This window comes from Bubalus kerabau, chromosome 10, assembly GCF_029407905.1.
Source record: "Bubalus kerabau isolate K-KA32 ecotype Philippines breed swamp buffalo chromosome 10, PCC_UOA_SB_1v2, whole genome shotgun sequence".
NCBI lineage: Eukaryota > Metazoa > Chordata > Mammalia > Artiodactyla > Bovidae > Bubalus > Bubalus kerabau.
Window position 1 is genome coordinate 42,132,130 of NC_073633.1, and position 24,434 is coordinate 42,156,563.

General features: G+C 52.8%; 1 protein-coding gene across 2 annotated transcripts in view; it reads left to right on the forward strand.

Moving 5' to 3' along the window:
• Positions 1 to 24,434, forward strand: part of MAPKBP1 (mitogen-activated protein kinase binding protein 1) — a 51,232-nt gene that overhangs the window by 21,847 nt on the left and 4,951 nt on the right. Inside the window, exons 3-28 of one of the 2 annotated variants that reach the window (XM_055537464.1) lie at positions 2,008 to 2,099; positions 12,248 to 12,310; positions 12,540 to 12,597; positions 13,343 to 13,513; positions 14,134 to 14,271; positions 14,526 to 14,708; positions 14,937 to 14,954; positions 15,278 to 15,438; positions 16,129 to 16,318; positions 16,873 to 17,019; positions 17,215 to 17,390; positions 18,161 to 18,252; positions 18,735 to 18,860; positions 19,463 to 19,533; positions 19,694 to 19,815; positions 20,053 to 20,128; positions 20,240 to 20,351; positions 20,529 to 20,592; positions 20,779 to 20,913; positions 21,101 to 21,237; positions 21,409 to 21,464; positions 22,485 to 22,721; positions 23,180 to 23,346; positions 23,581 to 23,726; positions 23,833 to 24,027; positions 24,185 to 24,269. In XM_055537464.1, the coding sequence (XP_055393439.1) occupies positions 2,008 to 2,099; positions 12,248 to 12,310; positions 12,540 to 12,597; positions 13,343 to 13,513; positions 14,134 to 14,271; positions 14,526 to 14,708; positions 14,937 to 14,954; positions 15,278 to 15,438; positions 16,129 to 16,318; positions 16,873 to 17,019; positions 17,215 to 17,390; positions 18,161 to 18,252; positions 18,735 to 18,860; positions 19,463 to 19,533; positions 19,694 to 19,815; positions 20,053 to 20,128; positions 20,240 to 20,351; positions 20,529 to 20,592; positions 20,779 to 20,913; positions 21,101 to 21,237; positions 21,409 to 21,464; positions 22,485 to 22,721; positions 23,180 to 23,346; positions 23,581 to 23,726; positions 23,833 to 24,027; positions 24,185 to 24,269 (3,218 nt within the window). The remainder of the gene's footprint in view (positions 1 to 2,007; positions 2,100 to 12,247; positions 12,311 to 12,539; positions 12,598 to 13,342; positions 13,514 to 14,133; positions 14,272 to 14,525; positions 14,709 to 14,936; positions 14,955 to 15,277; positions 15,439 to 16,128; positions 16,319 to 16,872; positions 17,020 to 17,214; positions 17,391 to 18,160; positions 18,253 to 18,734; positions 18,861 to 19,462; positions 19,534 to 19,693; positions 19,816 to 20,052; positions 20,129 to 20,239; positions 20,352 to 20,528; positions 20,593 to 20,778; positions 20,914 to 21,100; positions 21,238 to 21,408; positions 21,465 to 22,484; positions 22,722 to 23,179; positions 23,347 to 23,580; positions 23,727 to 23,832; positions 24,028 to 24,184; positions 24,270 to 24,434) is intronic. The other variant, XM_055537465.1, reaches the window with a different exon arrangement.

The window sequence follows — 24,434 nt, forward strand, 5'->3', positions numbered from 1 at the left end:
CCAAATTCCTGTCAGAGGGAAGGCAAGCTGAGAACCAACAGACTGGTCTAATTCTCTGGGACCAAAGCTGAAGCATAAGGGAGGGATTGATGCAAATATGAATCCAAAGGATTTGCCTGAAATCAGATTAGCTTGGAGAATATAGCTTGGAGAGAATAGGAGTTGAGCGGCGTTTTTAGCTCAGCCCTTGCTTTGGTGACCTTTATCATCTATGTGGGTAATGCTGGCCTCAGGCTCCTCTTTCTCTGCAGTAGGCAGTTGGTGCAGCAGGAATGTTCCTGAGCACCCCTCCCTCAGGAATAGCCAGAGGCACAGTGCCAGGATGGGGGCGATGCCATGAACTGAGCACTCCCAGGCTTCCCCAGGGTTGTTTGGTGTTCTCCAGTCTGTGTGCAGTGCTCAGACCTTTCAGAAAGGTTGACTGGGTGCCCAGGGGTGGGGGAGGATTGTTAAGCTGAGAAGAAGTGTGTAAAGAGGCATGTTAGAGCAAAGTATCAAGAATGTCTAGAGCAAACGAAAGTTAGTTTATTCCCCACTTGGTTTAGTGCCTCCGAAAGACCCAAGGGTAGCTGGCGAGTTTGGCTCTTGCCAGGTTGCTGTGGCTAGGCATGGTGCCCTCGAACTAAACTGCCTCTGTCAGTGAGTAGGCATGTGTTGGAATTCCTGGTCTCCATCCTCAAGAAGTGCAGAAGACTCTTGGGGACCTTCTGACGGAATAGCTTTCATTACAATATCCCAGTAAACTTATTTTGGTCTTTGACCACCTCAGGGCATTTCTTTACAACATAATTCAAACTAAAGTGGTCCTTGGATATAAGAATTTAAACTGGCCCTCTAGGAACACTTGGAATTCTCCAGTTGGGAGAGTAAGAAAGAGGAGAGATACTACAGTGATATGGGCTTTCCCTCTCTAGAAACTGACATGGACTAGGAGCCTGTGACCCCCTGCCGCGGGTGTGACTACTTCTGAAGTGTTTCTGGTTCACGAGGCCCTATTAAGGCCCCAGAGACTCTTAACAGAATACACTCTAGCCTGTTTACATGGCCGTTCTGCATTCTGAAGCCCTGCCATCTGAACCAACGAGGACAAGAGGACCTCCCCGAGGAGGGCCAGTGCAGGGGGCCCAGATAGTGCTGAGGAGACTGGCCCTGGAGTGACAGGCGAGGCATTCCGTAGCAGAGGGTGAGGTGGAGTGATGAGTTACATGGCAGTCTGAATCGTACATAGGATCATCTAGGAGAAAGCTCAGTGAACTAGTCTGAGGTTAGTCCAGTACATGTCCCAGGGCCTGCAGACAGTGTGGGGTAGCAACAGTGATGATGAGAGTAATGGTGAATGTCTCCTGTGGCCGTGTTCTCCCAGAATCTCTGAGTACTTTGCACATGTTTTCCTTTCATCTCTGTGAGAGTTGTGGCTGAATAATAATAATTAGAGTGCTCTGAGCATCTGTGCTTTGCAAAACACAGCATTAAGCCATGTCTCTGCCTCCTGGGCTTATAGTCTGTATGAACTGGCTGCCATCTGATGGAGGGGAAGAGTGTGATGGAACGCATAGATCAGGGGTATTATGAGTCACCTAATTGATACCTAACATTCTCCCGGCTCTGGGAGATGAGAGTGGCCTTTCTTTCGTGCCTGCCAAGGCACGATCAGTGACATCCCCTGAGTCTCACAGACCCAAGAGGCCAGTCTGGGGACCCAGGGCTTTATCTTGTAAATGGAATTTTCCTGGACTTGGGGGGTACTTGTTCCTCTGTGGCCATGAGCTGAGTTTTAACCACTTCATTTTCTTCTCTTTGGATCCAGCAGTTTGATCACTGTTAAAAGCTGGTGATGTACACTGTCTATTTTTGGCGTGTGATCAGGGGACCTATGCCAAATCAGAACTTGGACAAGCCCCATTCTCCAGAAGACAGGGTCACCAGGAAAGCAGTCAGCGTGGGAGAACACCTCCTTCCCAACACCCTCTGTCCATGACATAACACTTCTCTGTCTTGTTCTCACAGGTGACCTTGGAGAAGGTGCTTGGAATTACAGTGTCTGGAGGCAGAGGACTTGCCTGTGACCCCCGATCAGGTTTAGTTGCCTATCCAGCTGGGTGAGTATCTTGGCGGTGGTCTTACTACATGGGAGCTTGTAGCTATGCTAAATCAGTCGGAGCAGGCAGGGTTTTCTGGTGTCTTCTGGGCGATACATCCAGGCTAATGTTTTGGTGCCGTTTTTATAAATGAGATACGGGGCCACATAAAGGCTCCGTGTTGATTGTTGTCTTTGTTGCCATCCTGTCCTCCTCTTTGGCCACCTACACCCACCCACACATACAGATTTATACTTTATATTACACACAGCTCCCAACTGTTTTCAGTGTCTTTAATATCTACCTTTTAGTCATTTTTGTTTTTATTATTTTTAAAATTTTTGTTTTATACTGGAATAGAGTTGATTTACAATGTTGTGTTAGTTTCAAGTGTACAGCAAAGTGATTTAGTTATACATACACATATATCCTTTTTCAGATCCTTTTCGCATATGTTATTACATAATACTGAGTTCCCTGTGCTATACACTATTACTGATTATTTATTTTATATATAGTAGTATGTATATATTAATCCCAATCTCCTAATTTATCCCTCCCCAACTCCCACCTTTCCCCTTTGGTAACTGTAAGTTTGTTTTTGAAGCCCGTGAGTCTCTTTCTGTTTTGTAAATAAGTTCATTTGTGTTATCTTTTTAGATTCTACATATAGGTTCTATCATATATTTGTCGTTCTCTGTTTACTTCACTTAGTATGATAATAGGTCCATCTGTGTTGCTGCAAACATATATGGACTTTATGGATTTCATTCTTTTTCATGGCTGAGTAATATTCCAGTGTGTGTGTGTGCACGCACGCATAGGGTCCAAAGAGTCAGACATGACTGAAGTGACTTAGTGCACACACACAGATAGATAGCTATAGCTATAGATATACCGCATTTTCTCCATTAATCTGTTGATGGGCATTCCGGCTGTTTCCACTTTTTGGCTGTTATGAATAAAGCTTCTCTGATCACTTGACTGCTCTGGGCACGTTGAGAGATGTCAGTGCCCTGGCAGAAAGGTCAGGTTCCAGGGCCGGTGTTCTTTTCCGTGCTGCCTCTTCACTCCTCTGCTCCTGTTCATGAGAAAACCCCAACCGTAGGTGCTTGCAGCTTCTGCAGAAGTGTTGCTTGTGGAGCCTAGGGGCCCCTCCTGTATCTGGTTTACTCTGTCGCCCTCTGATCCTTGTTGCTGGAACATGAAAATAGGATGGCCACTTCTCTCCTCCTTCCGTCAACTTAGGAATGCCAAGATGCCCAGTATGATTTCCACAGCAACCTGGAGGTTTTGTATCAGCTATATGATTTCTTTTTCTTTTTTTTTTAGTTTTATCATCCCTACCTTTATCAAGAACTTTTTCTGTGTCAGAAACTTTGTTAAGGACTTCACAGGAATTATTTTATTTAATACTCTGAGCAACCCTGTGAGGTTGGAACTGTTTTCACCGCCTATTTTAGAGGAGGAAAGCTAAGATTCAAAGAGAGAAAGTGGTTTGCTTCAGGTCACACAGTTAGTATGTGTCTGTATTGGGATTCCAACCCAAGTCGTCTGACTGCAAAGCTCTTTCAAAATGGCTCGAGGCTCGAGGCAGGGGGGGAAACTAGACTTTTTATTTTTAAAAGCTGCCTTTCCCCTAAGCTGTTTACCCACTCTTTGATTGAGAAGAGCCCAATTTATGGGCAGCTCAGTATATTCCAGGGAGCCTTCAGCCCCTGGGTTCTGGGGTCTGTCTCTTCTGCGTGGCCATTTGGCATTTGATGTCTGTGCTGGGGGACTGGGAGGTGAGTTGACTTTACCCTTCAGGGGCTGAGCTGGCCTCCTCCTGTTTCCAGAAGCAAGGTGATGAATGATCTCTGTTGCTGGATACCCTGTGCAGTCTGCCTCTGGGGAATTCCACTCGTGCCTGCCTCGGCCTGGGAAAGCCAGGTTCCTTCTTGTTGGAGGTGGTACGGGGGCTGGATGTGGGACAGACTGGGAAGGCTGGGGCTGCTGCTCTGGGCGTGCTGAGCCCTGTGCCCCTGCCCTGGGGAGTGTGGAGCCCTGCTCCCACTCTTTCCCACCTACTCTGACCCCAGATGCCTTTAAGGGTGTGTGCTTCTGTTTAGGGGCAGGCCCCAGCCTGGTGCGTGTGCCTGGGAGCCATCCTTCCAGGTGGTGTATGGAAGCTTCCTTGCTGTCACCTCTAGTGGGTTTCCTGCGTGTGTTTGGCTTGGGCCAGCCCTGGGCAGTGCCCTGATCCACTTCCTGACCATTTGACTTCCTAGAACTTTGAGTTTTCCCTTTGCAAATGGCTTTTTTTCTGGGTGTTTGGTTTTGCTCTGTGCTAGAGCTCCCCTTGTGCTTCAGTGGTATCTGGGGGGCCGTCAAAGTCTGTGTGAGCCCAGCAGGCTCTTCCCCCCACCTCCGTCTTCCTTCTCTTCTTCCCTGGTGATCCTCAGCCCACCCCCATCCCCCACTCTCTAGTTCCTACTGCGCTTGTTGCTCTAGGAGCAGTTCAGGTATCCTAGAAACAAGAAGAGAAACAAAGCTCCAAAAACTCTCCCAGAGGCCTAGAGGCAAATATCAAACCAAAACAAAGCTTTTCTGAAAGGAAATGAAACAGCTCAGGGAGGGCGGGGTGGAGAGAGACGTGTGCAAGGCAGGGGCAGGTTGAAGCCTCTGGGCAGGGACCCTTCAGTTTTAGTGGCTCTTGCGTCTCTTCTCCAGAGCTCTCCCTTTGCTGTTTTCCCCACAGGAAACCCACCCCTCACCTGTCACATTTTAAGCCCCTCAATTTAGTTGAAAACCCATAATTGACTTGGACTCCTTCCCTAGCTGCCCTGGTAGAGAGTTTCAGGACCTTTAGAGCCCAGCACCAGCCCCTGTTGCTGCTGTGGAGTCAGTCAGTTTGGAGAATGGATTTCTCTCGACTCCTAATGCCAGAGTGCAGGACCTGGCCTGAGTGCAGAGCCTCTGTGCAGACCTGCTACTGGAGTGGGAGGTGTCCTGGAACAGTGAGGGGCCCTATCTGGCAGCCAGGAAAGGACCTCTTGGTGGTTTACGTCGGGAGGAGGAGGGGAAAGACCGCTCTCCTGAGGAGGCCCTCCATTTACTCAGCGCCTGTTGGAATCGATGCTGAGAGACCCAGCTCCAGGGCTTTGGACTGCATGTGAAGCCACAGAATCTCCTCCTGGTCCGTGTTCTAGTGGCAGATGAGCTGAAGGAGCACGCTGCTGCCTCCTTCCTCTCTGTGGTAAACACTGGGTGCGGGGCGGTCGCCAGGGAGTGTGTGGAGTGGTGGACAGACTGGGTGGAGCTAAGGAAAGAGGACGCCTGGACTCGGTGCCCTGATGGCTGTGAGTCATGCGCGAGGCCACCCGTAGACACCCGTCCCCTCTGTGCCCTTTCTCCTGGCTTCCCAACAGATCTCACTCCAGAAACAGGGCCCTGTAGGTCTTCCCAGAAGACCTTGTTCATCCATACAGTCACTAGTGTGTGGCAGATACTTGCTGAAAACCTAATCTGTATACTCTTCTAGCCTCAGGGTATACAGCAGTGAATAAGACGGACAGTGTCACCGCTTCTTCCGGGTTTAAGGCAATTGGGGGGAGGGGTGGGTAAGCAGATAGTAAGCATGTAAACAAACAAATGAGTACGATAATATCAGAGACTGGTCAATGTTCTGAAGGAGTGATGGAAAGGAGAGTAAGTGAACATCCTGGAGCCGGGTGGGAGTAGGGCTACTTGAAGATCAGCTGGTCAGGGCTCAGTGGGAGCTGACCTTTGAGCTGTTGTCTGGGTGACAAAGAGGAATCCCTGTGTGAAGATCTGTGCTTTCAGGTGGAGACCTCAACTACAAAGGTCCCAAGAAAGGATGCATTGATTCACTTGTTTGAGTAGCTAAACAGCAGCCATGGTGGCTAGAGCCTGGTGAGTAAGAGGAAGGGGCTCAGACCCTGCCTTTTGGACCTGAGTCATGAGTCCTGTGAGATCTGCTTCTTGTCCTGGAAGGGAATATGTTCAGATTCCCCTGGGCAGAGAGACATGTACCATGTTATTTACTGGGTTATTATGGCCAATTTTCTTTTCCCATTCCTTTGAGTGGATGGGTGGGTCTCACAGAGCATCTCGGAAACAGAGACCAATGGGTCTCATGATCTGGCCTAGGAATGTTACTTATTTGGAAGGATGCCAGGTATCTAAAGAGGACTACAATCAAGGATGCCCTAGGCAACATCCTAGACTCATCTCTTAGAATAATTAAAGCCATAACATTTCCCCTTTGGGAGTGAATCTGGAGGGACAGTTTGTAATTCCACACCTGGAGGAGGACCCTGATGAGTCACTAATCTGCAGGCCCTGGATGGGAGACTGTAGTTGGGGTTCCTGTTGCCACTGCTGACCCCTGGATAGCCATTTCCTTGTTATTGGTGCCCCAGGGAACCTGTCAAGAAGATAGCTAGGAGTGCCATGCTGGTTATTTTGCATATTTTTTTCTTCAGTTCTCACAACAATCTTGAGACATAGATATTATTATTCTTGTCTTATAGATGAGGAAACTGAGGTTCAGAGAAGTGAAGAAATATGCCCAAGATCACACAGTTTGTTAGCAGACAGGTCTGCCTGACCCCAGTTTTCCTATTCTTTCCATCATCACACTGCCCTCCAGCATCAGTGAGTCCTAGAAGCCTAAGGTCAGGGAGAACTGTGGACCTGCCCCGGGGTCTGCTACTCAGGAGGTTCTTTGGGAGTTAGGGCTTTGAGATCTGGTAGCTAATGACTTAAAGATTTATTCACAAATATTTATGGAGTGTCAATTTTCTAGGCCTTTGGGATTTAACAGTAAACGAAGTAAACAAGTGTTACTGTCAGAGACCTGGCAGTCTAGTGATGAAGATAGACCCTATTGCCTCCCCAAGAGAAAATTGTATGGAATATTACAAGTTGATGTGTGCTGTGGAAAAAGTATAAGCAATAGGCAGTGAGAGGGAATAGGGAATGTCGGGTTGTGGAGTTATAGTGTTCAAAAGGCACACAGGGTGATGTGTGAGCAAGACTTGAGGACCTTTGGTGTGCCTCTGTGAGTCACCTTCTGATTTTACTTGGTCTGAAAGAGGAAATTTTAGGTGCAGGGTCACAGCTCAGACCTTCTGTGCTCTCCCTGCGTGTGCCTCTTCTGCATTCCTTGCTCATCCCAGGGTTCATTTGTTTCTGTCTTCTGGAGGATAGAGAGTCGTAGGAGGCGGATCCTGTGGGAATGCTGGGCTCTTGGTGACGGCAGCAGGCCTGGACTTGTCTGGGGAGGGGGGCAGTCGAGGGCTTGACCCTTCTGGTTCAGAGAAGCCCCTGGGCAGCAGTCCCAGCACCTGGTACGGGGTGCTCTACCACGTGACTCCTGGCCTGAGGCCCAGAGGGACTGAGGCCTCACCACCTGCCTGTGAGAGGGAGCAGCCTCCCTGCACCTGCACCCTGGGGTTCTGAACCCGGGACCTGGCCGGTTGGGCCAGCCCAGCCCTGTCAGATGGAGGACAGCAGCCAGCATTGCTGCTCGCGCACGTGCCGATGGCTGCCTGCTGTGCTGGCCAGGGTCAAGGGATGTGGAGGCCAGAGGCCAAAGGTTGGTGCAAACGGCACCCTGCCCACCTCAGTCCTAGCAGACTGAGAAACTTGTTCAAAGGTCAGAGAAGACTGAGGAGGCTCTCACATCAGTGTTTTTGAGGTCTCTTCTGTTGGGAGGACCTCAGCAAGGTGGGCACAGGGAAACTTGGAGGTCTTTGCCAAGTCGTGCCTTCCCTCCACCATCTGCATTATTGTCCTCACAAGTGGAGCTGTGACTGTGGGTTGGTCTCTTTCCTGCTCTTTCTCTTTGTTGGAAGGTTCCCAAATTTGAATAATTAGAAATAAAAATTTCAGCTTAAGGGCCAATCTCTGTGTGTTTCCCTCCTTGGCTTAACTCTCCCATGCCACTCAGAGTTTTCCAGGCTATGCTGGGAGGTTGGGAGGTGTTAGAGAAGGGAAAGTTTGCCTCATAGCTTGTCATCCTCTGTCCACATTGTCTGTTTATGCACACACGCTGCTCTCCCTCTTCCCACCACCATGGAGTCAAACCTGGGGAAGAAGGAAACAAAAGACGCTACGGTCCAGCAGGGCTCAAAGCTTACGTGCAGTGACTGGAGAGTGCGTTAAGTGGTCTAACGCACTGCCCTTCAAAGGTCACCATGCTGCTTTGGGTTTGAAGGCGCCTGCATTACCTGCTTTTTCTGAATGTGGAATGTGTCAGAATCTGTATTGATCCAATTCAGGTCAGATCTGCTTTTGGCCCAAGCCCTCTGCCGTGATTTATCTGGAGCTGATCTGAAAGCTAGGTAACCCAGAACCATTCAGACTGGAAGCCGTCACCAGAGAGGACGAGCCTGTGGAGCCCTCCTTAGCCTTAGAAAATGCCAGCTTTCCTGAAAACTTGCTGGGCTTTGCTGATGGTGTCAGGCCTGGGGGGGTTTATAATTTTTCATACGTTGAATAAAATATTAAAACCTAAATATTTAGACCTATGAACTTTGAACTATAACTGCTATAATTTTCATGTGCCCCGTTATGATTTCCCAGAATTCTGTAGCCAGAATCCCTTTTCCCTCCAAGCGCCCCAGTCTCCTCTCCCTCTTCTCAGAGGCTTCTGCCCTGGCACCCTCTGCATTAGGTCGGTATGCTTTCTGTGCTTGGCTCTCCTCTTCAATTTCAGTTTTCTCTTCTTTCTCTCACTTACTCCACTCTGCTTTCCTTAGAGCACAGCTCCTGAAATCCTGACTCTGTTTTGCTTTCGCTGAGATGTCTTAAAAAGGCCTCTGGACTCGTTTCTCCACCTTGAAGTGGGGATAATTGTCTCAGCCACAAAACTTGTGAGGATAAGCTAAGACCAGATCTCTCAGGTGCTTAGCAGAGTGCCCACTTCGCAGAACCCGCTAGATGAATGGTAACTCTTATTATTGGGCCCACGGTGTGAAGAGCAGACCAGTTACTGAAGGAGGTGGAAAGCCATCGTGTTGAGAGTTCACTGCAGCCCTCGCACGGTGCTTGCTAACTTAGTCAGGTGGTTTCGCCTCCCTTCTCTTTCTGTGCCGCTGTCCTAGAGCCTGGGGATAGCGTCTCCCTCAGCATCCCCCCCACCTCCGTCCCTTCCTTGCTACTTTCCAAGGTTATGGTCTCCTAAATGGATGAAGATGTAGATACTTTCTTTCCCCAAGCTTAACCCAGTTCTCTTCCCTTGGCTGCCTTCCCAGAAATAAATAAAGCTTCCTTTAAAGTTTCTACCATTACTCAGATCCTAATAGGACTTACCCCTGGTTTTCTGAAGGAGATACCTGACACGCAGCCCCTGGGCACCTCATTCCCCGCTGCCTGGAGTCTCTTTTGGCCTCTTGTCTGTGCTCCAGGAGGGGGAATAGTAAGATCTGCCATTTGTTTGGTCCCACTTTGTGTCCAAAAAATTATGTGATCCTATACAGAAGTCCTGACAGCTTGATCTTAGAGGCTCCTTTTAAACAGATAATGAAATAGCTTCTGACTTATCCAGGGGCACAAAATTATTCATAACAGAACAAGGACTCCAACCCTGGTGTCTGACTCCAGAGCCTACCCTGTCCCTACTGCCCCTCCCTGCTCTGAGGATCCAGGGATCTTTGTTGTCTCCTCCCATGGGAGACAGGTGGGCATGCTAGGGAGGAGAGTCTGGCCTACGGATACCCCAGTTGACCAGGCTAGGGGAGCATTCATCCATTCAGTAAATGGTTTTGAACAACTAAACCTAACAGACTCTGCTAGGCACAGGAGACACAGCAGCGAGCAAGACCAGGCACAGTTCCCACCCTCGTGAAGGACACAGGCTAGAGGTGGAGGAGTCTGTAATCAGTGCCCTGCTGTAGGCACAGGCGGCTGGACTCGATATCCTGAGATAAACTGTAATGGGAAAGAATATGACGAAGAATGTGTATACATATATAAAACTGAATCACTGTGCTGTTCAGCAGAAATTAACACAACATTGTAAATCAACTGTACTTCAATAAAATACATTTTAAAATGTAAAAAAATGTTAAATTGCAGTTGTGATAAATGTCACAAAAGACTGGTACAACTGTGTTGTGAGAGCATGTACTGAGGCCATCTGACCTGAGATGTGAAAGAGGTTAAGTGTTAACCAGTTGGGAAAAGGAGGGGAGAATGCTGTAGACAAGGAAGGGGCTCTAGCAAAGGCGTGGAGTGGGAGGAGCATAGCAAGCGAAAGGGTGAGGGTGGAGTGGGGCAGGGGCCACACCACCCAGGGCCTTCACACAGCCCTTATTTAAGGGCTTGCGTCTTAGAAGCTCCCCAGGGATGTTCAGCAGGGGTGACACAGTCAGATCAAACAGACACAGTGTTTGATGTGGAGAGCACAGGACACTGCAAGACCTGCTGTCTGTCAGAGCCTGGGTGTCTGAGCGAAGTTTCCTCACTTCAAAAGTTGGAGAGTTGGACCAGATGATATTTAAAGATACCCAGCACAGTGCATCAGTGCATTTAATTCCTTCCATCCTTCCTTCTGGCTCTAAGGTTCTATGAACCTTACCTGTTTGAGAGGAATTAGACCCCCTGCATCCTGGATTGTCCCTAACAGAAGCTGGACGTGTGTGTGTGTGTGTGTGTGTGTGTGTGTTGGGATGGGGGAAGGAGAGTGATGGGGCACAGAGTTTCCCTTTGTGTGTGTGTGTGTGTGTGTGTGTGTGTGTGTGTGTGTGTTGGGATGGGGGAAGGAGAGTGATGGGGCACAGAGTTTCCGAAGCCATGTGATTTTGGTTACGTTTTAAAAAAACTCTCCTGACATGGTATTCTAGAAAGGAAGTGGAAGACTAAAAGTTGGTATAAAGAGAGAAGGAGAAAGTAATGAGGAAAAAGAAGCAAAGCTTAGGAGATGGAGGGAGAAGAAAGAGCGTTGAAGAAGGGATTTGGGGACAGGAGTTAGAGGAAAAGATGTTGTGACTCAGGAATTCCAAGGCTGTCAGTCAGCCTGGCAGTTCTGGGCATAGCAGGTGTCCCTCAGAGATCCCAGTGTCCCCAGAAATTACCTGTGGAATTTGTATATTAAAGTCATTTATTGACCCTGAGATGCTGAGCCATCACTAGCAACTTGTACTCACTTTGGTTTTGAGTTCCTAGCAAGTGGTGGGTTTTAGGTATGGGGGCTGCAGTGCTTTCCCACTAATCCAGGCTGTGTCTGAGCCTTCTCTCCCCTCCCCTCACCTGGGGCAGCAGGCTCCACACCTGCTCCGTAAGCTAGTGGCAGTTCTGATGCAGCCATGAGCAGAAGGGCAGTGAGGCCCAGCCTGCCGACAGCTGGGAGCCTAAGGGAGTGCATTGCTGGCTATGGCTTCCTGCTTCTTGCTCCCAACTCCTGCCACCTGGAAAGTCAGTCAGAGCCCAGTCCCATCCAGCCTTGCCCTCTGGCTGGAGAGGATGCTCCCAACCTTCTTCCATTGTCTTCTGTCAGTCTGGAGGGTCCTTCTCAGGCTCCTTGGGGCCAGGGATCCTCAGGGGTGGGCTTCCCAGGCCCTCCCAGGCTGTCTCTGCCCCTCCCTCTAGTCTTATCGACCCTCCTGGCAGTTCTGGTCCCTGCCTCCCACCCGGTCCATCACCTGATGCATAGAGGGGGTGTGTGTGCGCCGGGGCAGGGGTGGGGTTGGCTCTTGCCAAGTATACACATGGACACACATGTGAGAGGCCTCACTCCTTGGGGCACAAATACTTGACACACATCTGACTCCAAGCCACACTGGCTGTGTGTGCACCTGCAGCCTGCTTTGCCCAAATCGCGTGGGTTCTCCCCTTCTGCCCCACTTCCTGGGCTGGCTAGGCTCTGGGAGGGCCTGGGTCCCTGCTGCCCTGTGGCAGAGATGGCGCTGGTGCTGGGGCACATGGTGAGCCATCTTGCAGGGAGCCTTTCCACCTCATGAGGCTGGGAAGTGGGCCCTTGTGGTTGTGGGTGGGAAAGGAAGCAGGAAGAACAAGTTTCCAGGAGAAAGCAGTCAGTTGCCCTTTGTGGCTAGTGATGCCCCTCTGAGCTGGTCGCCCCAGCTCCCTGGCCTGGGGGACTGGAGCTCCTGGGGGCGCCGTAGTTTGGTGCTGAAGTCGGGTTGCCTTCCTCATCTTCCCAGGTGTGTGGTCGTGCTGTTCAATCCCCGGAAACACAAACAGCACCACATCCTCAACAGTTCCAGGTAAATGGGTGTGGGCCCTCGGGGAGCATCTCCTGGGAGCTGTGAGAAGGTGCAGTCTGGGGTCTCTGTGGCGCTGGGGATGGGGACGTGGCTGGGCCCTCAGGCCTGCCAGGGAAATGCCACCTGTGCCGCTGGTTGTCTGCTGGTCTTGCCTCTTGAGGGGACTGTGCGGGAGCCAGGCTTAGACCGGGCTGCCAGTGCCCCTTTGAGCCCACCTCATTTCTTGCAGGAAAACCATCACTGCCCTTGCCTTCTCTCCTGATGGCAAGTACTTGGTCACTGGAGAGGTGAGTGAGGAAGGGGGCTGCAGAGCTCTGAAGAGGGCAGGTGGCCTGGGCGCAGCAGAGAACTTCAGTCCTGGGCCTGGTTAGGGCTGCTGCCACTCTGGCTTCCTGAACCGGTGTCAAATCCCAGTTTTGGTTGCACCTTGAAACAGTGGTTTCTGAAGCCTTAGTGGGCATCCGAGTCAGCTGAGCGCTTGTTAAAGCGCACATTGCTGGATCTACTCCTGGAGTTTCTGGTTCTGTGGGCCTGGGAAGGGACCCCAAATTTTGCATTTCTCTCAAGTTCTCAGATCTCACTGATTGTGCTGATTTAGAAAGCACACCGTGAAAACCTCTGCCTTAAGATATTCCTTATGCCAGGGGGCCCCCTGCTGGGCACATGCGGAACATCTGCCCCTCTCAGTCTCTTACAGGGAGGCAGTAGGGGCAGAAATAGGCGTGGGTGGTAGTGGTCCTCAACCCTGACTGCCCGTCGGAATCACTCTAGGAACTTTGAACAAATACAGAGGTGCAGACCCTCACCCGGAGATACTGAACTGAGTCTGGGAGCATTTTCTCTCTGATAATGGTTGTAATCCTGAGATATTTATCATGTTTTCTGTATACCTTCGCCTGTGTAGCACTCTGCCCTTGGCCAGGGGATCCTTAGAGAGACTGTGCCCAGTCGCTGGAGAGGTAGGGCCCCAACCCTGAAAGGCTAGGGAGGCTGTGGCTCTGGCCCTCACTGCCCGTTCCTGCTTCCCTGCAGAGTGGGCACATGCCTGCCGTGCGCGTTTGGGATGTGGCAGAGCACAGCCAGGTGGCTGAGCTGCAGGAGCACAAGTATGGTGTGGCTTGTGTGGCCTTCTCCCCGAGCGCCAAATACATCGTCTCTGTGGGCTACCAGCATGACATGATCGTCAACGTCTGGGCCTGGAAGGTGAGTGGTCCCGGCTGGGCTGGCCTGGCACCCTCAGGGGGGTCCAAGGGCCAGTTGAGGAGTCAGGAAGCTATTGACCTGAGTCCCTTCATTCCACTCTGCTGCTCAGTTACATTCTAGAAAATGACCTGAAGCAGAAAAGAGGAACCGTGTAGCCAAATGTGTTGGTAGAAAGAGGCTAGCTTTTTGTCTCCGAGGACCTCCGGAGGAAATGAATGTCTTCAGTTCCTCTGGAAAAGGATTCTCCTTCCTTCCCTCTTTTTCTGACCGGTAAATCCTGGAAAGTGAAAGAAAGTGTTAGTTGCTCAGTCATGTCCGATTTTTTGCGACCCCATGGACTGTAGCCTGCCAGGCTCTTCTGTTCATGGAATTCTCCAGGCAAGAATGCTGGAGTGGGTTGCCATTCCATTCTCCAGGGGAACTTCCTGACCCAGGGATCGAATCTGGGTCTTCTGCATGACAGGCGGATTCTTAACCACCTGAGCCACCAAGGAAGTCCAAATCCTGGAAAGAAACATTTTAAAGTACAAATCCTATCTTATCCTCCTCCATATTCTGATTCTCTTTCTTCTTCACTCCAAGAGGCAGAATTTTGATTCTTCCTTTGACTTTCTCTCCAGAAAAACATCGTGGTGGCCTCCAATAAGGTGTCCAGTCGGGTCACCGCGGTGTCCTTCTCTGAAGACTGCAGCTACTTTGTCACTGCTGGTAACCGGCATATCAAATTCTGGTACCTTGATGACAGCAAGACCTCAAAGGTGAGGTGCTGAGGCTGGAAATAGCCTCCAGGGCCAGGGTCTGCTCATCCACCCCAGGAGACACTGCTCCCTTGGGCCCCCTCTCTGCTCGCTCACTAGCCACCCAGTTCTGGATGAATCAGGTGCTGCCTGCGCCTAGGGATAGTCTCAAAGGGGTGGGGGGCTTGCTGTGTCTTTTGGCTCCCTCTCCCCAGGCCGAGTCTCTGGAGCGGCTGAAGGGCAGATGGGTGGGCAGCAGCGGTGTGTCTCCGCAGGTTAACGCCACTGTGCCCCTGCTGGGCCGCTCGGGGCTGCTGGGCGAGCTGCGGAACAACCTGTTCACTGACGTGGCCTGTGGCAGAGGGAAGAAGGCAGACAGCACCTTCTGCATCACGTCCTCAGGGCTGCTGTGCGAGTTCAGTGACCGGAGGCTTCTGGACAAGTGGGTGGAGCTGAGAGTAAGTACCTCTGTCCCGCTGGCTGGGGGCCGCCTGGGTCTCCGCCCAGGGCAGAGCCGGTGCCCATGGCTCCGCCCCAGGGGCGGGGCCTGCAGGTGGGAGGGGGCCCCCAGGAGGAGGAAGCTCGAGGCCAGCGCTTGGCCAGGTTCCAGTCCACGCCGATGGGTGTAACTGCCTCCTCTCTGCTCTCTCTTTCTGTCTTTCTTTCCCCTGCTTTCCTCTTCTCAGAACACAGACAGCTTCACAGTAAGTGGTGCTAGACTCTTCCCCTCTTTCTCATGCTGTCCCTTTCTCTTTGCTGGGCTTTTCCTGTTTTGTCCTCTTGGCCAAAACCGCTGGTGCCTTCCAAGGCTCCTGGGCTCCCATCCCTGGTCCGCACGTGGCTGTGGGCCCTCTGGCCACCTGCTGCTGGAGGGCGGGTGTCTCTAGGTGACAGCTGAGGGGCTCAGGCCTGTGCAGCTGGGCTGCTTTCCCTTGCCCCTGCCTTGGTGGGTGTCTCTCTAGGCAGGTGACTGGTGAGGAGGGGTTGAGGGGGTGGCCCATGCTGAGCCGAGCCCCTCTGCCTGCAGACCACCGTAGCCCACTGCATCTCCGTGAGCCAGGACTACATCTTCTGTGGCTGCGCTGATGGCACCGTGCGCCTCTTCAACCCTTCCAACCTGCACTTCCTCAGCACCCTGCCCCGGCCCCACGCCCTGGGGACAGACATCGCCAGTGTCACGGAGGCCAGGTGAGCTGTGCAGGACCCCTGCCTCCATTTCAGAGCTTGACTCCGCACCCAGCCTTCCTTCCCTCTGCTTCAAGGTGAAGGTATCAGCACCCCAAAGATTACAGGAACGTCTCTGCAGAAACACAGATTTGGCTTTATGGGTACATGGAACCCGCAGGGGACCATGGAGTATCTCTGTATGCAGGCGTTAGGTGGGGCTTAGTGTCAGATTTGGGTTTACATTCAATGATTTGAGGACTGGTTCAAGGGATTGAAGTTTTGCTTTGGTTGGATGCTGTGAAGAAGTGGGGGGCAATTCCACAATTGGACATTTAGTAACTTTTATCTGAAAGGTAGAAGGAAAGGTGTGGAGCTACAGCTGTAATTGATAGGTAAAGGAATAGCAGCAGTCACTGCAGAGCGGTCTTGTTTTTGTTTCGCTCCATCGTGGCCGCAGTCACCTTGTCTGCCGTTGGTGTTCTGAGCCCTGGTCCGTGCTTGTCAGGAGAGCACGCTGGTCCGGGAGCTGGTGCTGGGGCGGCTCCCAGCTGAGAGCTGTCAGAGCAGCGCTTTCCTCTCAAGCAGCTGCTTCCAAACCCGTGGGTCTGGAGAGGGCTCCTGTGCTCCTTCCTTTGTGGCTTGGCTTCTGTTTTCATTCCCTCATTTCCACAGCTCCTCACTCACCGCTTTGCACCGTCTTCTTCCCCACAGTCGCCTCTTCTCTGGCGCGGCCAATGCCAGATATCCAGACACCATCGCCTTGACCTTCGATCCTACTAATCAGTGGCTGTCTTGTGTGTACAACGACCACAGCATTTATGTTTGGGATGTGAGGGACCCCAAGAAAGTGGGCAAGGTGTATTCGGCTCTGTATCATTCCTCCTGCGTCTGGAGTGTGGAGGTAGGTGGCCGGGCTTGGACACATGGCGAGGATGGAGAGTGAGGATCCCCAAGTAGAACACTGTGTTCCTGCTCCCTCCTCCTGTCTTCAGCAGCAGCCCTGTGTATCCACATACCCTCAGATGGGTCCTGGGGACCGATCTTGAATTAATGCTTAAACGTCTCAGGCTTCTTCCAATGGGCCCCTGTCCATCTTTAGCTCTGCCTTGTCCTGGGCTGGATGATCTTAAACAAGTTACTGAACTTACCTGAGTTTTGTTTTCTCAGTGGTAAAATGATGTACCTAATTCATCTAATTGTTTTAAGAATTAAGTGAAAAACTGTGAGTGGAGTATTTCATAGTAAGCATAGAAGAGTACCTTGTGTTTGGTGAATGTGCTTTCCCTCAGCGATTTGAAGAATATCTAATAGTTGCAGTTTGCTTACCATGTGACAGACTCTGGGCCAAGCCTTGGCCAACAACAGCTCCTTAGTCTCATTCCTTTCTGTCTCCGTGGGCTGGCAAGCAACTGCTGCCTACCTGGAGCTCTGACTTTGTACCCTCTACCCCTTCAGGTCTACCCTGAAGTGAAGGACAGTAACCAGGCCTGCCTGCCCCCCAGTTCCTTTATCACCTGTTCCTCCGACAACACTATCCGCCTGTGGAACACAGAGAGCTCCGGGGTGCATGGCTCCACGCTGCACCGGAACATCCTCAGCAATGTGAGCCTGGGCCCCTCCATGCCGAGTGCCTGTGTTCCCTTGCCTTCTCAGGAACTGGGTCCCCAGACTTGATCTCCGAGTTCTTATGTGGCCTTCCCCTGCAAGTCAGGGCTTTGTCTTGTCCAGCATTCCTCTCCTCTTTCTCCTGTACTGATTAGACCTGTCTTACCCACTTCTCCTGACCTGCTCCACCAGGACCTCATTAAGATCATCTATGTGGATGGGAACACTCAGGCCCTGCTGGACACTGAGCTGCCCGGGGGAGACAAAGCTGATGGGTCCCTGATGGATCCCCGCGTGGGCATTCGTTCTGTGTGTATCAGCCCCAATGGCCAGCATCTCGCTTCAGGAGACCGTGTGGGCACACTCAGGTAAAGCCAGCTCTGGCATGGGTACCACCTGCCTCTGGTGGTATGGGTTGGGGGGAGTTAGGTCCCCAAGGACAGAGCTTTTGAAAATCTTGGCTCGAAAAGATATTCATATACAATGAAAAGATAATTATAGTCAAGAAACCCAGCAGAAACCATTCTAATCAAGTAATCAGGCTTACATTCTCATATCAACATCATAAACCCCATAATACAATGCTCTACAGAAGGACGTAGCAGTTTTTCTGTGGTATTCTTGCCAAAATTGAAGAAACTCAGTCCCATCATGAGAAAACATCAGACTAACTCAAATTGAGGTACATATGACTGAGCACCTGCACTAATCAATACTCTTCCCAAGTGTCAAGATTATGAAAGGGAAGCAAAGACTGAAGAACTGTTACAGACAGGACACTCAGGAGAACTAACAACTAAATGCAGTTGGACTCTGGATAGGATCCTAGATCCAGAAAGAGGACATTGTGGGAAAACTGGTGGAATTCAAGTAGAGCCTTTAGGTCCTAACATTGTACTGATGTAAACTTCCTTGTTCTGGTAAGTAGACTGTTGTTATGTAAGACAATCACATTAGGGAAAGCTGAGTAAGGGGAATATGGAAACTCTCTGTACTTATTTCAACTTTTCTCTAACCTGAAAGTTCAAAAATAAATTTTAAAAAAGGTCAGGAGAGAGGATATAACAGAGAAAGCAGAGTGAGTCTCTCTTCCTGCAGCCCGGCAGTGACCCCCTCCCGCCTCTCCTTATCTCTGCAGGGTGCACGAACTGCAGTCCCTAAATGAGATGCTGAAGGTGGAGGCCCATGACTCGGAAATCCTGTGCCTGGAGTACTCTAAGCCAGACACAGGTAAAGAGGATGTCTGGTACCCATGCCAGAGGCTTAGGGCTCCTCTAGTCCTGCTAGTGCTGCTTACATTGATCCTAGCTGTAGGATGTGGGACTGAAAATCCTTTGAATCATTTGGTGTCTTTGCAGATTTAGAGGAGGGCAGCTCTGCCCCTTCTCCATGGTTGCCTTGGCTTAGGGATATGGGGCTCAGTTCTTGTTAGCTGGGCCCAGATAAGGGCCTGCTCTTTTGTAGGCTGCAGTCCATGGGGTCACTAAGAGTTGGACACGACTGAGCAACTACACTTTCACTTTTCACTTTCAGGCATTGGAGAAGGAAATGGCAACCCACTCCAGTGTTCTTGCCTGGAGAATCCTAGGGACGGGGGAGCCTGCTGGGCTGCCGTCTATGGGGTCGCACAGAGTCGGACACGACTGAAGCGACTTAGCAGCAGCAGCAGGAGCTGGGCACACATGGGCTGATGAAGTTCTTCCAACCCACAGGTCTGAAGCTCCTAGCGTCAGCGAGCCGGGACCGGCTGATCCACGTGTTGGACGCTGGACGGGAGTACAGCCTACAGCAGACGTTGGACGAGCATTCATCCTCTATCACTGCTGTGAAGTTTGCAGGTAGTGGCAGGGCAATTGGGATACATTCTGCCACCTACCACTGACACCCCCTGCCCCCTACTGCCCCCTGCGTTCTGCCTCCATGAGAAGGGTGTGCCAGTCACGGAGAGTATGGGACAGCAGCTGGCTGTCTTGGGGCCAAATGGGAAAACAGATGAAATATAGACTGTTAGTATGGGGGATACTTATCAACCAGGCTTGCTGAGGATGGGGAGAAAGGAGGGCCTGGGTTTGAAGAGAAGCATCCTGATTTAGGTCTTCTCTGGGACTCAGACGGTAAAGCATCTGCTTGCAATGTAGGGACCCAGGTTCCATCCCTGGGTCAGGAAGATCCCCTGGAGAAGGGAATGGCGACCTACTCCAGTATTCTTTCCTAAAGAATCCTATGGACACAGGTGCCTGGTTGTCTACAGTTCATGGGGTCACAAAGAGTCAGACACGACTGAACGAATAACACTTTCACTTTTCACTTCATCCTGATTGAATGGGTGGTCCCAGCTGTGTCGAGTAGCTCACCGAGGGAAAGTGTTGAGTAGGCAGAGGGCAGACTGGACCCACTGTAGTGAGAGCAGTGGGAACAGCTCAGCCCCCTTCCTCTACAGCCAGCGATGGACAAGTCCGCATGATCAGCTGTGGAGCAGACAAGAGCATCTACTTCCGCACTGCGCAGAAGGTGAGGTGACCAGGCGTCCCTGAATGGGGCAGTGGGTTTGGGGATGAGGGGTGGGGTCACTACCATTCCCCTCCCTGAGGTCACAAGAGGTGAGGGGAAGCAAAAGCAAGGCTCCTGGGGCCTGGTGAGGCATTTGGGCGTGGGCTCTCCACCCCTGCAGTCTGGAGACGGAGTGCAGTTTACCCGGACACACCACGTGGTGCGGAAGACGACCCTCTATGACATGGACGTGGAGCCCAGCTGGAAGTACACAGCCATCGGCTGCCAGGATCGGAATATTCGGTGGGCATCCCTTTCTCAGGCCCGAGGGGGTCAGCTCACAGGTGTCTATCTTCTTGTCCAGGACTTTGTGCCCCTTGAGCCCACAGAATGAGGACTTTGCCTCACCTAAGAGGTGGTGGCCCCTTTGGTGTTGGGGAGTGGCTTCCGGAGAGAACAGAGCTGGGGGTGAACGCCGGCTGTGCTGCCCACCAATCGACCGTGAGTTCCTGCTCATGTGATGAGTGTGTGTCTTCACAGGATCTTTAACATCAGCAGTGGGAAGCAGAAGAAGCTGTTTAAAGGGTCGCAGGGTGAGGACGGCACTCTGATTAAGGTGAGGGCTCAGTGGGATGGGTGCCGGGCCAGAGAATGGGGGCACAGTGGGTGCTGGGTGGAGAGGGCCCAGTGCTTCCTGGCCTCATCCAGTGGTGTGTCCACTCCTCAGGTGCAGACGGACCCCTCAGGGATCTACATCGCTACCAGCTGCTCCGACAAGAACCTCTCCATTTTTGACTTTTCCTCAGGCGAGTGCGTGGCTACCATGTTTGGCCACTCAGGTGAGTGTAGCCCTGCTTCTCTCCCCCTGGAACCTTCCCGTTTCTCCTTAGCCTTTTCTGGGTCCCAGCAGAGCTGTCTGTCCCTCCCCTCCAGCCAATCCCCGCCCTCCACTGTTGAGAAGACATCTGGCTGGGACTTTGGGTGGGGGGCTCATCAGCCATATTTGCTCTTCACAGAGATTGTCACTGGCATGAAGTTTAGTAATGACTGCAAACACCTCATCTCTGTATCAGGGGACAGGTGAGCAGAAGCCAGCTTCCCTGGGATTCCTCCTGTGTCAGTCTCCTCTCCACATCAGTGATGTCTTGGGAAGTAGGGCTGAACGGCCCGGCACTGGAGGGTGGCTCTGGTCTCCTTGCCAGCCTGGGGAGGTGCTGCCCCCTGTAGTCCCCCCACCCCTCACCCAGCTCTATGGCTCCACCCCAGCTGCATATTTGTGTGGCGCCTGAGCTCAGAGATGACCATCAGCATGAGGCAGCGTCTGGCCGAGCTGCGCCAGCGCCAGCGCGGAGGCAAGCAGCAAGGATCATCCTCTCCCCAGAGGGCTGCTGGACCCAACCGGTGAGATCAGAGTGTGGGTGTGGATGCCGGTGGGTGGGCCTCCAGGCTGCTCCTCCTCCTCGCCATGGACCTGCCGCCTAGCAGCTCTGTGTCTCCCCGTACCTGTTCTTTACTCGAAGAGCCATGCTGCTGACCTCTCCACCCACCGAGTCTCCTCTCCCCGTCACCTTGCTTGTCTTGGATGCAGGCACGAGGCCCCCTCGATGCTATCTCCTGGACCAGCTCTCTCCTCAGACAGCGACAAGGAGGGAGAAGACGAGGGCATGGAGGAGGAGGAGCTCCCAGCGCTGCCTGTCCTTTCCAGGGGTGCCAAGAAAGAGCCAGGTCTGTGCGAGCCTGCAGTGGGCCAGACAGGCACAGGCCGGGCGGGGCCTTGATGCACCCTCAGTGGGACTGGGGGGTGAGAGCAGAGGGTTGAGGCTTTGAAGGGTGGGGGCTGGCGCTTCAGAGTGAGTGGGCGGGAGCCGTACTCTCTGACTGCTTGTCTCTGTCCAGCCTCAGTGCCCAGCCCAGCCCTGCCCCGAAGCCTGTCCCACTGGGAGATGAGTCGGGTGAGTCACCATCGTTAAAATGTTCTTCCAAGGTTACAAGGGGTGCAGGATGGTGGAAGCAGGGCTCTCTACACCTGGCGAGGCATCTGGGCATCGGATCTGCCCAGGTGCCCGCCCCCTGTGTTCAAGGAAGCCCCTGGGGTGGTTCCAGGTGAGGGGTGAAGCCCACCAGGTGAGGCCAGGGGAGATGGTCTACCCGGGTCAGCCACCACTAGGGGCAGCACTCCACTTGTTCAGCCACCTGGGGCCCTGGGAGCAAATGTGAGCAAAGAACCGGTGGAGGTGGGGAGTAGAAAAGGGTCAGAGCTGAACAGTTAGAAGGAAATTTCAAGAAAGTCAAAGGGCCAAAGAATGAAATCTGGAGAAACTTTAGTGCTAAAGAAGGTTAGGAGGTAAGCTCAGAACTTCCAGAATAGTTAGGGGCAAAGGCCTTAAGAGGACCAGTAACTGAACGGTGACTTCCGGGTGACCAGGAGGAGGAGAGAGGCTTTCAGAGGCGGCTCAGCCCTCCCTTGTTCCACGTCAGGATTTCAAGCATCAGCACCTTTCACTGTCAGCAGCAGCTTCATGGGATGATGGTGGTGTGGGGTCTGGTGCCTTCTGACCAGGCCCTGGGCCTCAAGCCTGGACTCTTGGTTTGTCCTTGGTGCTGTGTATGGACCTGGGGCTGTCCTCTGGGCGGGGGCCTTTTAGAGACTCCCAGGTCTGAGGTGTCCATGACACTGGTGAAGACTGAGACTGGAAGGTCCTCTAGGACAGCACACAGAGTTAAGCTGAGAGCATGAGCTCTGGAGGCAGGCTGCCTGTGCTGGAACCTGCAGGCAGGCTGCCTGTGGAACTTGGACCAGTTACCGAAGCCCTGTATGCTTCACTTTCCCTTCAGTACCTATCTCTTAAGGTGGTTGTGAGAATTAAATGAGCTAATACATGTAAAGTGCCTGGCACACACTAGGTGACGCTTGAGTGTCTGCTGACACTATCGTGTGACTGTTACTCCTCTCCCACCCCACCCCATACCAGGCACAGGAGACGGAGGAGTTCCTGGACCCAGCTCCTGCCACCAACCAAGGACCCAGAAGAAGGGGGCGCTGGGCTCAGCCCGGTGTGGAGCTGAGTGTTCGCTCCATGCTGGATCTGAGGCAGCTGGAGACACTGGCCCCAGGTTCTCGGGGTCCTCACCAGGACTCTCCGGCCATGACCCCTTCAGGTCCTGGGAAGCACAGTCAGCAGGCCCCTGAGACCTCAAGCGTGAGCAAGGTGAGCCTGCTTTCCCCCAGCAGCCTAGAGATCTCTAGGCTGGCTGAGCCAGCCTTGGGCTGACAGCGGTGCCTGAGCGTTCATCCCGCGGTGGTTGCTCTGCCCCCGTGGGGCATGGGTAACCTGACCTGCAGAGTCAGGTGGGCTGGTGAGGCTGTGCCTCACTTTTCCCCTTGGGTGGAAAAGCAAGGGGTTGCCTTTGTCCTGGGTGGGGTTCCCTGGAGGGCTCATGATATGAAGTAGTGGCTGGACGTTGGCAGCCCAGAGTGCTAATGTGGTTCTTCCTGAGGCTCAAGAACACTGGTTGGAACCCAGCCTGGCTTTTTGGTATCTGCTCTCAGAATCAGAGCTTCCCTCAGAGTTGGTGCCCACTGAATCCTCCTTGCTCCCCTGCACCTCCTCTCCCGGACCCTTGCTCACATCAGCAACCCCAGTGATACCACTCTGTGTGTTTCCAGAATGAAAAGCTCCCCCGACCTCAGGCTTCCCAACCCTGTTCCTGCCCCCACATCATCCGATTGTTGTCCCAAGAGGAAGGGCTCTTTGCCCAAGATCTGGAGCCTGCACCCATCGAAGATGGTATTGTCTACCCAGAGCCGGGTGACAGCCCCACCCTGGATACCAGGCAAGGGTCCCGCAGACTTCTGGGGCCATGCATACCCCTCTCTCACATCTTCCCTTCCCTCCCAGTATTCTGTACTTGGGTTGGGGGCTGGCTCCAGGCACTCGGCTTGCCCACCATTGCACCCCTGCCTCATCTCCAGTCCTGCTCATGGGGCAGGAGGAAGGCAGGAGTCCATGGGGCTGCTGCTCACCACTGCTCACCGCCTCTTCCTTCCCCTGCTGGCCTCTCTGGCAGTGAGTTCCAGGTGCAGGCACCAAGCCAAGGGACCCTGGGAAGAGTGTATGCAGACGGCAGGGGCTCAGAGAAGCATAGCCCTGATAGTGCATGCTCTGTGGACTTCAGCAGCAGCCGCCTTTCCAGCCCTGAGCACCCCAATGAAGGTGAGGCTGCAGCCCCAGGGAGGGCCAGGAGCACACCGGTGAGAGTGGAGGCTCTGGTGACAGATGGGTGCAGTGTGATGCTTCTCTCCCCCTCCTCCACATCCAGACTCTGAGAGCACGGAGCCCCTGAGTGTGGATGGCATTTCCTCAGACCTTGAAGAGCCAGCCGAGGGTGATGAGGAAGAGGAAGACGAGGGGGGCACTGGTCCCTGTGAGGTGCAGGAGGGCAGCCCCCATACCCCGGACCAGGAGCAGTTTCTAAAACAGCACTTTGAGACTCTGGCCAACGGGGCTGCTCCAGGTGTGGTCAGACTGGTCATTGCAATCCTCCCTTCTTTTCTCCTTGCCCAGCAGAGAGGGAGGGTCCAAAGGCAGGCCATGCCTGTGGTGGCCTTTTAGGGGAGGCAGAGTCTGGAGCCAGGGCTTGCTTCAAGTCATGGTTTCTGTCACCCTGGCAGGGGGCCCAGTCCGGGTACCAGAGTGGACAGAGTCTCGGAGCATCTCTTCAAGATTCCTGTTGCAAGTGCAGAGCCCCCCACTCAGGTACTCTCCCCACAGCAGCTCGCTTTCCTACAAGGAGCCCAAGCTCTCCTGACCTCGCAGTGCTCCCAGTAGGGCCTGTCCTGCCCCAGGGCGGCCTGAGCCCTCTCCTCTCCAAGGCTCAGTCTTCCTTGCCTAGCGGTACTGCGCCCTCCAGCTTTGTCCTGG